Source organism: Acartia tonsa, chromosome 10 (assembly GCF_053477335.1).
Source record: "Acartia tonsa isolate MP-2025a chromosome 10, ASM5347733v1, whole genome shotgun sequence".
Taxonomy (NCBI): Eukaryota; Metazoa; Arthropoda; class Copepoda; order Calanoida; family Acartiidae; genus Acartia; species Acartia tonsa.
Window position 1 is genome coordinate 13,691,901 of NC_137269.1, and position 13,813 is coordinate 13,705,713.

General features: G+C 31.5%; 1 protein-coding gene across 1 annotated transcript in view; it reads left to right on the plus strand.

Moving 5' to 3' along the window:
- LOC145330443 (gamma-aminobutyric acid receptor subunit beta-like) overlaps positions 1-13,813 on the plus strand; it is a 68,193-nt gene that overhangs the window by 8,377 nt on the left and 46,003 nt on the right. The window contains exon 6 of the mRNA XM_080175077.1: positions 5,149-5,309. Within this exon, the coding sequence (XP_080031203.1) occupies positions 5,149-5,309 (161 nt within the window). The remainder of the gene's footprint in view (positions 1-5,148; positions 5,310-13,813) is intronic.

A 13,813-nucleotide genomic window follows, 5' to 3' on the forward strand; every position in this document is an offset into this window, starting at 1 on the left:
TAAAGCATAATATTTGAAAACAATTACTTTTGAATATACATGTATAAATAAAGTGAATTTTAGAGTTTCTTAAATATTTATACATTGTACAGAGCTGCTTAGAACCAAACATTTCTTCTATATAGTACTTCAGCTGTATGAAAATATTTTTATTACCAATTTACATATTCTTCAACTATTAGTATTATGGAAAATCTATAGTTACATTATCTGCAGGGAGGGGAAAGGACACTGGAGATTTAATTTATCTTCTATTTAATCCGCTTACACCACCACCATCTTCCCCCCTCTCCCCTTGACAAAAAATCTGGAGCGAAAAACGTCTTGACGTAACATCTTTAATACCTAGTATCGGATACGTTCATTTGATGCCTTTAGGGGCACTTGAGAAGGAGGGAGATGAATTCGATAATTCAATTTTTATTTTAGATTTAAAATGAATGAGTAAACATATTTTTTTAAGGGGGGATATTTTTTTGAGGTGGGGGTTCCAGGGCGATTTCTCTTGAGGGATGTTGGTACCCTCCAACAAAATAGTTATAAACTTTCCCAAGATCTAAGAGTAAAGTAGAACCATTTTCAGCGGTTAGCAAGATCCTTCGGTACAAACATCCTGTTACTTTATTATAAGGATTCCAAATGAAATATTAAACCATATATTTTTTCATAAATTAACCTAAAAGAACATCTCATGTTTATATGAAGAGTAAATACCTGGTAATTTCCTGCAAAGTGCATAACGAGCACAATGATACATCTCCCCCTTTTTTAATAAATTAAAATAATGGGAGGGCATTTAGATCTTCTGATGGCCTAACCCTAATGGACTACAATCTACCCCCATTAAAAAACCTAAAAAAACAAACACAGAAAAAGCATCCCCACTCTTATTTTCAATATATTTAAAAATAACGGGTGGATTTCAGTGCTCGACTAGGCACTATGAGAGAAACCACCCAATACCTAGTAAAAAAGCAAAGGTTGGATCAAGTCGCATATCCTAAGGAAGGAAGGAATGTATTTTTTAATTACTTTGAATTTGCATGCATCGTGATCTTCTTGTAATTTTCGAGTCATGGTTAGTAAATAATTTGTGCTAAGTTCGTCCTTTTCTAGTACGACCCTATTCTGTGCAGGTAGTAAGGAGCATTTAAAGTTGCAAAAAAGATTTATATGTATACCCGACTTGATTTCAAAGGTTTACTGTTTAGAGAGTGCATTATTTTTACAATTATTACTCAATGCAAAATAGCCCTTCTCAAAATTACGCTATTATCCGAGTAATAATCATATGTAATCAAGGCTACATCTACAAAATTGAAGCTATAAAATCAGACTGAAGGAAAAACAAACATTAGAAATTATAGACTGTCAGAGCTTTATAAGCAAAATATGAATTTATAAGTAATATCAAAATTGTATGTGAATTTGGTGGACATTATCAAATACAAGATACTGTTACTGCTGAGACATAATTAAAAGTTAGGACTTGATTAAAGAAATGCTTCGCATATAACATATAATGCCTCCTAGAAATTATTCTTCGCTTTGTGAAAATTTAACACATACTGGTACCCAAAGTATTATACAATATGTCAATTTTGGCTTTAAAACTTTGGGAACTTCAAAACTAGCAGTGTTCAAACTTTTCCACCAAAAATTATAATCTACAGAAGAGTTTTTTTTGTTAATCAAAATTTGGGGTGCACATAAATTTGTCCTCCATTGTCTTATCCCTGCATGGTGGAACCTAAATTAGTTTTGTTAATCTGAATGCTAACTTATTTTGAACCATGCTAGTACAGAGGTTTTAGTTCTAATTACCAGGAGAAAGGGAATTTTGCATATATTACTTGCGGCAAAACTAATCTACAAAATTATTTATTGATAATAAGTTTGTTATACTCTTGATACACTTGTGTTAATAATTGTATAAGTATAGATATATTATCCAGAATCCAGATAACTACCTGAATCTAGTGTTTGGGCGCCTTTTTTGTCTACTAGCAAATTGCTTTCTGCTCTTTTGTAGCAACTTGGCTGTGTTAATATTTTTGACGCTATTGGCTGATATTCAAAGACCCAATTTTAAAGTAGATACAGAGGGTCCACGGGGTCGGGGTCATAGAGATATTTAACCCCTTCCCCTCTTTTGTTTTACTTTAATCTTGAATTGCATAATTTAAAAAAAAAGACATTTTTGGTATTGTGGATTTAAATAGATAAATTTAATAAGTAAACGCAAACTTCCTTGTTTTTTTTTTAATTCTTCATGCATGAACTATTTGCTTTATTACTCAACTTTGCTAATATAAGGTTTAAAAATACTTTGATTAAATGTTAAACATACAAAATACGACGGGCTCGGCAGTTGCACATTTTTAGGACGTCTGCTTTGTGATAATTTTTGAACAAATAACAGCTTAACTGCAGCATAGATATTTTTTCTGGCGGCTGAAATTTGTAAAGACTTCTGTTTAATAAAGGGGGGGGGGGGGGGGGGTAGGTTAGTTTTGTAAGGCAATTTTAGTGAATCATCTAAGATAGCTGCCGAGTTTTTAGCAGATGCAACATATGTTAAAAATTGCGACTGCGTCTGCTTTTTATGAACAACTAAATCTGTTTTGGGTCACTGCAGGTTGCTTGGCTACGGCTACCCAGTCCTCAATTTTATATCTTTTACATAAATGTAATAAATTTTGCAAAATAGGATAATTCAACCTAAATATACAAAAAAGGATTAGTCTATATTTAAACTTTTATTTCATTTCATAACAATTGTTAGGTAATTATATTAAATTTGTACTTTAAAAATACGTTTTTTATTGAAGAATAAAGAGTATTTGTTTATTGGTCTGTTTGTTTTTAATGCTAACATTGTCGTCATGTGTAATCACCTGCAAGCTTGCAAATGAATATACAAGGAGAAATATAAAATACACATCAGGGATTTAAGGGATAAGACAATGGATGATAAGTCAATATACATCCCCAATTATGATAAAATAACTTCTCCTGTTGATTATTATAATTGATAGAAAAGGAGGGGGTATTTTTTCTAGGGGAGATTTTTTTAAGGGGGAAGAAGATACCAAAAAGTTATAAATCTTTAATATACCTATAGGGAGCGTCATTGTAAAGAATAACCACGTTGGTCTACCGGTTTAAGTATATAAGTATAATAATCTAAACTAGCTTTTCTAAAACCAAAGAATTCCACATTAGTTACTGTTGTTTTCTTGAAGTGAGGTAAAAGTTACTTGTGTATTAGTAAATATTCAAGTACATAGTAGTAAGGTATCTATCCTGTATGAATAATTAGGTATACACATACATACACACACACACACACACACACACACATAGTATATTGATTTTTGGGTTAACCTTAGACATAGGCCAATACTTCGGTCCTGGACAATTATTAAGTTAATTTAATCATGTAATGTTTGTGTATGTTAGAAGCATTTAAAACCCAAAAAGCAAAGATTAACATACATTTTTGAAGGTTAAAGTTGGTTAAAAAGAGGATTTCATTGTCATATTGTTAATGACCATTATAAAGTAAAAGAAAATTAATATACCTTTTCAATATTAATTTTTGGTTATTTCTAGGTATGAAAACTTAATTTTACAAACAATGTTACAAGTAAATGAGTAAAATAGCAGATTAAATGTCTCTATTTATACATTTATTCTGTTTATTGATTAGTGGTTAAAGATAACTTGATTATGTAAATGGTATCATTCAACACATTAATATCCTCTGCAAGCCACAACGGACCTTACAAGTGACAAAATAATTATCATAGCTGCAGTGTGCTATGGACCATTGGTAGGACAAAAATATAAATTGGTATTTGGTATTTGCTAGTACAATTTGCTGGATTCATATACTGCTGTTATTTGTATTTAAATATAAAAAAATTTACTCTCCTGTTGTCCATTGTATATACAGTCCAAAAAAATTCAATGCACCATTATAGACCTTAGTATATTTTAGTGAAATTTCTATTAAATGCACATTTATAGACCATACTACAGTACTCTGAATTATTTAATCAAGTAATCGAAAATATAGAATGCACATTTGTGTACCATAGTACATTGCAGTGCATGATATTAAATCATATACACACTGCACTACGCACAACCCCTTCTACTCTTACACGGTTCCTATAGTCATTTAATGTTGAGTTATCACAGTACATTTTCCATGTATATGACACCCTTCACCTTAATTATTTCATTTGTGTTTATTGGGTTGTAGAAAATATTCTTTTCGAGGGTTAATCTGAAATGAACAAAACCAAAAAGGACGAAAAAACCTGTACACTTTTAAAAGGTCCGATTGGTTGAAGTCTAAAGTACTTTTGAAGTTAATAATGTAGATTTTAGCTTTTGTTACAAAATTTTCAAAATTGAAAAAAAAACTCAAGTGGGAAAACGTCTAAAATGTTTCTAGGAATATAGTGAACAAAGAATTCATAATTTATCGTGTGTAAAAATTTGCTTTTCGTAAATTAGTGTTGGGCGGAGATTCAGGGAGAATTATAAAAAGATTTATTTTACATTTATTATCTTATCCCTCTTTGGTATGGCAATGATAATATTATGTTACAAATAATAATGAATAATAATTATTATTGATATATAACCAGTTTTTAGCAGATATGTGGTATCTACATGAAATTTGCAAGGTCATTTGTTATCAATATTTTGTTTAAATAAATATCAAATTTTCAATAAATAAAAATCTATTGCACCGAGGATTTTTTTCCTTGCATATTAAAAAACATATGATAACAATTATAGAATAATATAAGTAGGAAGACAAAATTTGAACTTGTTAAAAGAATTGTTAAGAATTACATTAAATATCAAATATATTTATCTGTTATTTTTTTTTAGTATTTAGGAACCTAAAGTCAAAGGTTGTTAGATAAAAGGATAAAGGAAGGAAAAGTAAAAGAACAGTGTTATAGTCAGAAAATTTGGGGGTGAAAGGAATTTACACAAAAAATATCAGATCGTTAGCTGTAAAAGGAGCTAAGATAGTAAGGTGGCGTATTTGACCCCCTCCCTCCCCTTGACCTTTTCAGGACACTCTTGGTGTCCGATGGTAAAATACATTATGTTTTGTTTAAGGATAATGCATACTGGCGAGATCCTGCGTAGTATGAGGTTGACCATCAAGGCTACCTGTCCCATGGACCTGTCCAACTTCCCCATGGACAGCCAGCTGTGTACAGTTGAGATTGAAAGTTTTGGCTACACTATGACAGATCTCAGATATAAATGGGCAGACGGTAAGAATTTTAAAAGGACAGAAATCTTTTTTACAAGTTTAGATCGTCGGTCTGTAACAGTTACACAAAGAACATTGTTGATCTCTTACACTGCCCATTCCCCTCCCCTTACTTGGGTATTTCGTATTCCTGCAGGATTTAGAGCACCGCAGGTATGGGCTGCACTTATTTAGGGTCCTTGTAGAGAATGGGCATAGGAATAAAAATTCACCCCTCTTTATTTGAATATTGTGGAAGGAAGTGGGGGGGGGGGGGGGGGGTTGTGATAGCACCGCTGTAGCTACACCTTTCCGCAAGAATCCGCAAAGTGTGGCGATATAATTAAGGCCTATATTTCATGTTTTCATTTACGGTTAAATCCTTCTTTCCCCTTCTTCAGAGATATTTAATTTTTTTAAAAAAATTAAAAACCTTATTCTTAAAAGTACTACGACGACTTTCAATTTTTAGGGTTAATATATTGCCTATCAAAAATATATTATATTGAAATACGATTATTTACAATTAATTAGATTATCTTTTTAAATGAATAAAATTCTGCACTTATTTTTTATATCCCTGAAAATTTCACCTTTCTAAATTTGAAATTTAGATCTGTCTGCTATAATTTTTACAACATTCACATTATTAACTCCCAGTGGTAAAAAAATAATAATATTAATTTAATGTAATTTATAACAGATTTTTAATGTAATAGCGTTCGTATTTGATTTTATAAGATATAATCATATATAAAAAAAAGTGTTAATCCATCAGTATTGGAGTTTTTTTTATTACAGTCATAGCAGTGCCGCATTATTTTGCGGTAACTAAGACGAAATTTAAATTATCTCCCGCAAACATTTATTCAATTTGCAAATGAAACAAGGATGACAACATCGATAAAAGCGAAGCTCTGGAACGGAGGGCAAACGGACATTAACACTTGTATAGTGTCAGGACTGAATAATCAGGACTGATATGGTTCTCCTTTACAGCGAAGCTTCTTATTTTTGGGAAGGTGTTATGCTATTTTAATTTTATTTAATAGTCGTCCGTTGGTTTAAAGCTATTTTTTGCCCTTTTATATCCCTTCAAATATCCCAAGATACTTAGGACGCAGTTGTTACTATATAAAGTAGTAAGCTTTTTTTGTCTGAGGCAAAGGTTTTTGCTAACCTTTGACCCGATATGGTTCTCCTTTACATTGAAGCTTTCTGTAGGTCCTGAGGTGGTTTTAGGCTATTTTTCTGCCCTTATTTATCCTTTAGAATTTATAGATGCATTTTTAAAAGCGAGTTTTTCTATAATTAGGGTCGGTCCGTCCGTTCGTCCGGAACGAATAGCTCTTTTCGTTAATAATGGCATGTTAGAGTTGTCCTATAAATTTGAAACTTTAAAGGGTGATTCCTTTTATAGTAAGGTACAATTCAGAAAGCGTAGCAACTCTATATTCAATACTAGAATGTCCGTACGTCCATTTTAAACATGTAGATTTTTTTACTTTTAAACAACAAATTTGTATGTGATGTTATTATCCAATTGATCTGATTTTTGGAATACTGATTCCTAGGACAACAAAGTACAATTTCATAAGTGAAGCATCTCTATAACCAAGTCCTAAAAATGTAAGTATGTCCTTAAACATTGTCATGTATTTTTAACAAATTTACTTTTTTTCGATTTTTATACTTTTATATATTAATTAATGAGTTCTGACAATCTACAGGTATTAACCTTGTTTCCTACCGTTTCAGAGCTTCGCTTTTATGGATGTTGTCATCCTTGTTTTTTAATGTCTATTTTGGGGCGACCAAATAATTACTGTTTGGAGGGAACAGAGGGCGTAACTCAATCTTTCACGCAATTAAAATGAGAGTGCAATCTAAATTTATGATTCAAGTATGATCCTCCCGGTCACCAGGAAAATTTTATCGGCTCCTGTGACTGCAAATTTCAAACTTAATCTTATTAATATGAATATAGTTTTTAAAATTAACAGGGTTCAGCAGCTGCGGGTAAGCCTCAGTTAAATCATCATATTATAACTTTATAAAATTAAGCAGGATATCTAAATTTGTTTCTTAACAGACAATTCTCCTTATTAAAATCTTATTTTGCACACCTGCGGAATTTTAGGCTGTGCGCGGCTGTTGATCCCTTGAAATTACTATTCTTAGCCCAACATAAGAAAACGATATATTCTTTGATAACAGCTGATTAGAAAAACAATATTTCCTTTTAATGAAAAAATATCTATTTTTGCAAAAATCATGTTTTTAAATTTTTTAAAAAGTTATACAGCTTAAAAAATAAAAATAGATAATTTTTATTTAACACCTTTTTTTATTTTGCTGCCTTAATAAGGAAATATTTAATATATTTGAATCGGCTTAATGCAATTTTTTTTCTTTTTTTTATGATTATTCAATACATATAAAAAAATAACATTTAAAAATCTCGCCACAAGAAGATTTAACAAACAAAACATTGATTTTGAGTACGATTTGATTTTTAAGTTTTAGAAAAACTATAGAAATATTCAAAGTTAAGTGTTTGTTTACATTTTGAAAAAATAATTTTGCCCTGTTCTATTTGATTAGAACTTTTTAAACAAACTTTATTTTATAAAAGATTAATATTTTTTAATGTTTTTAAAAACATATTACTTTAGTTTGGTTAAAAGTTTATTTTTCTAGGTGATTTAGGGGTTGCAATTTTTTTGCAAATTACGTTTTTTGGCTTTTCATTCAAATAAGTTGCACAATTCCGGTTTTTACTGTATAAATTTATTAAATGACTTCAGAAAAACATATTATAATGCTTACATTTACTTTTTTTTCTAACAATCTGTTTTAAAGGAGACTTTTTATATCGCTGACAAAAATGGCATTATTCTGCAAAAAAAAAATATTTTTTTGCAAATTTAAAGATATGAAAGTATGAATAAATGGTTAACTTTAATTTTTGTTTTAGCAAAATGGATTATTGTTTCTTATAAGATGAAAATAAGGTATCGCAAATATTTGTTGCAATTTTAATGCGATTTTATTGCAAATAGGAAGACATAGGATTTTAGTTTTAACAGATTATGATTCTGGACCCAAAATTACATAGGACTGAAGTTTTCGTTTGTTGATTGCTGAAAGTTAAAGTTTCTTGCTCTAGAATCGCTATGTGAATATGTATGATTGTAAGATTTCAATTGATATGCTGTATTAATTTTGGGGCTTTAATTGAAAAATTGGTTGATTTTAATATGTTTAAATTATGAGTAAGATGCCCCTGGAAAATCTTTCAGAATTATGTCGACATGTGATATGGATGGTGTTATAGTTGACTTTGGGATAAAAGATAACTGTGGTCATTGCGCCTGACATAGTATCGACATGCTCTGTCAAAATTTCTGCATTCTGTCGACATTTAAATTGTTGTTAATGTTGACTATAGATCAATAGAACAATTTTTGTCTTGGCGACATATTTACTATTCTTAAAATTACGGATTTATGTCTTGGGATGGTTTTAGGCCATTTTTTGCCATTTCCTACCTCTTGAAATACAGAGCCCCTAGATGCAAGGGGCGCAGCCGCTAGTGACTACATATATAGTATTAACTAAAAGAAATCAAGAAATATTATCGACTTAATAATGTTCCAATAGGAAGGAAAAGCTAATAAGATAATGATCAACCTGAAATATTTGTTTTTTGACCATGTCATGCCCCTTATTTTTTTTTTTTAATACATTGTCTCGCGTTTGACATAACAGTTTATGTTTTTAGAGAAGCTATATTTCCAAAAAATATAATAAAAAATGCGGAGTAAAAAAGCCACAGGTCCCCTGGGTATAAAAGTTTCTGATTAGTTTTCAACATCAAGACAATATCAACTTTTTTTAGCAACGCAGTCTCTCTTGCCATTTGGTTTGTGTGGCTGTTGTAATTTTGTTTTTATATTATCCTCGGCATTTTTTAGTATTATGGTTTATTTAGTATAGAGCTAAATATCTTGAAAAATGCTTGTCCAAATTAGATTTTCTTTTCAGCGAAGCTTAATGAATATGTTGGGGAGGTATTAGACAATTTACTGACTTCCCCCGTACTCCCATAGAGGCTATAGACGAAAAAAGCTTTAACCCTCTCTAGACCTATAAGAAGCGTCACACATGTAAAATATATCGGTTTAGCTGTTAGCGATATCCTTCGAAACACACACATAGACATCCTGCTACTTTTATTTAAGGATTATCAATATTACGTTAACCAAAATTTGCAAAAGTTTTGCTTCTATTATAATTATACATCCTTGTTGAGTTGATAAGCCGATATGAAATAGTGTGTCAGTCAAATCATCTTCTTACTAAATTTAAATTAGATTTTATGTCAATAATTACATTATTTTGCTTCTTATTTTGTATAATATAAACGATGCCTTGGCTTGGCAGCTTCGGTCGTAGTCCTGAGAAGGATTATAACTATTTTGGGTAACACCACCTTCTCAAGAGACAACGCTCTACGAAAAAAATGACGTTAAAAAAGTAAGTGAATGTCGACCCCCCCCCCCCATCTTCTCAATTCAAATTCCCTGAAGCCTGTAGGAGAGTGGGAGGTGGGATCCGCTAGTTCATGATATAAGTCTTCTTCCTTACAGCCTGAGTAAGACGTATCATCATACAAACAACTAATACTTTGGTTGTATTATATTTGTCTGGAAGTCCTAATTAATTGTATCGTTGCCTCTGGTAATGGCCAAAGTAATTCCCCTAGTAATGCTATCTGCAGGACACAAAATCTGTAAATTTAATTCTAATACTTCTATTGAAAAGCTTAAAGTCCAGACTTAAACCTGAAAACTCAATGGCTAAAAATGCATAATTCATGTTAATATTTACCCAATCTTGCGAGTATCACTACCTAAGTTATAACATATTTCGCAATTTTCCTTGTGAATAAGAGGGTTGGGGATGTAGTTTTCCGATTATTTGTTTTTGATAGTTTAACAGGTAGGTACTTAACAGAGTTAGGACCGCAGGTTTAGGTCCTGCATGGCTATTGCCACTAGTAAGAATTAGGCATAGAAAAATAAACAAACCTTATTTTTCATTTATTTTAAAAATATGATGGAGGGGTTCAGTGCTCGACAAACATTCTAAGAGTAAGCAACAATATTTTAAAATTCTTAATTAAGAAGTGATTTTAAACATTAAATGTTTCTATTTTCAATATTGTGAAACATGTATGAAATATTTACCACATTGTACTTATAGTATGAAAGAGTAGACATTTTGTATAGGGGTATAACAGTGCTTTACTTTTGCCCCAGGTTATATTCATACAAATTTTGGTGATGTATGTCAGTAACAGGAATATAAATGCTACTATTTTATCAATCACTATTGGATCTGCCACTAGCCTCCATTGGCGAAGGGGATATTCCTCCCCCCCCCCCTTGTGTTTTTAAAAATACTAAAAAAAATTCTGGTGAGTGATTTTTCGAGTGGGGGTTGTCCATTCCTTTCCCGAAAATTAGCTTAAATCTACAGGACAAGTATAAATATTCCCTTAGAAGCGCAACCTTCTCGGTTCAGCGGTTACCGATATCTTAAGCTTGAGACAGGCTTTGAACTTCTTTGTAAAACTGATGATGCACAAAAACATGTTTTAAAATGTTTGAATACGTGTCCCTGTCCCAGATCAATGCAAGCTTTTTACAGTTTTCCATTTTTAGCTTTAAAAATATAATATTCTAGAAAAGCATTTTTAAGTACTTATAAAACTATGTCAAAACAAACACATTATAAAAAGATTATAGGGAGGCATTTTTATTCCTCGAAGAATATCTAGTTAGGTGAGAACTTTATTCTTAAAATTACTTTAAATTTGTCAATTTTACAGACCAACCGACTAAGTAAACTATATACTTGATGCTCATTTCTATATTAAATTCTTACAGAAAAATTATTCTGTCTATCTAATGTAAGTGCGGAGAAAATTACGTTTTCACAAAATGTTTTACACAGACGTATAGACATACAGATTCACAGAATTATAGAGCAGCTTACCTACTAAAAAAATAATAATATCCAAATAAAAAAGAGTAAATGAGCAAAGCTTTTTAACAATATTAAGCGATTCTTTCAGCATATTTTATAAATCTATTGGATAACGCCACTATATATGTATGTACTAGTAGTTACATACCTAGAGGCTTCTAGGGGCACTGGAAGGATGGGGATGGGCGGAAGTCGACCATTTACTGACAATTTTAGTTTTTGAAGGAAAACGCTAGATATCCTGTTACTTTTATATAATGATATTTTTATTTTTCAGGATCTAAGTCAGTCCGGATGCAGAACACAGTATCTTTACCACAGTTTCTCGTACTAGGCAAATAATTCAATTTAATATGCAATAATACAGCAAATCAATGCATTCCCTTTTAGGGCCTAAAGTAACACTTAGAAATACTAGTTCATTACTTTATGGCAGGTTAGATAAAGTTATATTGGGTACTGGGTAGCCTGACATGGTTAGGTACAGGAAAAAACTCTCCCTCTCCCCTCTATATTTTTTTCTTCATAATATTGGTTTCAAAGCTGAGATGCACCGAAAAATCAATGTGATAAGTGATTTAGTTAGGTGTATAATTCTAGCAGTTAACGCGATCTTTCCTATAATTGAAGACCATAGCACACATTTGTAGTCAATGAATGAAAAACTTGTATAATAACTAAGTTTTATTTCGATAAAAATCTTCTTTTATTCAAAATTTGACAACTATTTGTTTTAAAATTTATTCGTTAGATAAAGACAAGATGTAGCTTATCAACCTGTATCATGGACAATAAATTGTCGTAAATCCTCAGGGATAACAAAACAAAACATCCTTTGCCTTTAGATTACAATCATTAGGTGACAGTTCAATAATTTTAAATTTGAACCAACCAATTAAGATTTAATGAAAGATCACAACGTTTTGTCAACCAATTAGACAACGCGTTTATAAACTTTGAGCACCAGTGTAATTGTATTCCAATAACCCTTCCCTCCCTAGATACTAGTACTAAAATAAAAGACAAGAATGACAATTTAAAATTCCTGGGTTAATTTTCAATCTTTGCAAATGCATTTTGTCTGCCATTTATACGTCACAGGGATGCGGGGATGAAGACTTGGCAATAAATATTTTTTTCTGGGGGGGGGGGGGGGGCGGGGGTGGATGGTTACGAATTCTTTTTTAAAAATTAATATGCCTCTATTGAACCTTATTTTAAAAGTAAATATTTTTTTAATCGATGTTTTTCTATAAGTAAGGAAACATCAATACCCCTCCCCCCCCCAAAAAAAAAAATATATAGAAATTTAGTAAGTAGTGAGAAGAGACATTAAATCCTGATAATAAAGTAACAGGGTTTCTGTCTGTGTGTTTGTGGTTTGTATGTTTTTGTACCAAAGGATCTCGTTAACCGTTGAACCGATCAGGTTCTCCTTCATTGGGTAGCTTCTCTTAGGTCCTGGGAAGGTTTATACTATTTTGAGGGAGGGTATCAACACCCCTCAAGAGAAATTGCCCCTAGAAAAAATCAACTCACGGAAGAAAAATTTTAGATTTAAAATTGGAGGAACGACCCTCCAAAAAAATGTAAAAAATGTAACTTTTTCTTTTTAAATCTAAAATAAAAATTGGGTTATCGAATTCAACTCCCCCATCCTCAAATGCCCCTAGAGGCCTCAAGGGGGCGTAGCCTCTAGTTATATATAAAACATAAAGTACCTCTAAATATGTGTGGGGCTAGGATAATCACCCCTTTATACAACTATCCACCACCCCACCCCTCTTAGACGTCCCTGATATTCTTATTTTATATTTTAACTATCCTCAAAATTTTAAATATTTTTATTTTTAAACATATATAACTCATTCTTTGTTTATTTATTTACTAGCGGCTACGCCCCTAGAGGCCTCTAGTGGCAATTTAAATGTTGTTGTTTGTTAAAGTTAATTTTTTATGTACGATACCACCTTATTTGACGTTGAAGTCTCCTCTAAATTTGAATGTTTTTTGATTTTTTTGTCATTTCTCTTGGGAGGGTGGTGGTACCCTCCCCCAAAATAGTTATAAACCTTCCCGGGACTTATGAGAAGCTACCCTGTTAAGGAGAACTCGATCGGTTTAGCGGTTAGCGAGATCCTTCGGTACAGACACACAGACAGACACACAGATACACAGACATCCTGTTACTTTAGTATAAGGATTTAAGTGCTATCTATTCTCTTTACATAACCTAAAGGAAATTTATCTAAAAATATTAAGACAAGAATGAACACATCAATAAGTAGCACAAAACATTGTTGATCAACCAACGGATAAATTGAGTTATAGAGTAAATATTTACTGTTATGAAAATTAACAGATGCCTAGATATAGTGAAAAATCATACCAAATTTAGTATAAATAAATATTTATTTTTAGTACAAGGTTAATCTGAATTCATTTAAATTTTTTGTAATTATGGAGAGGCTA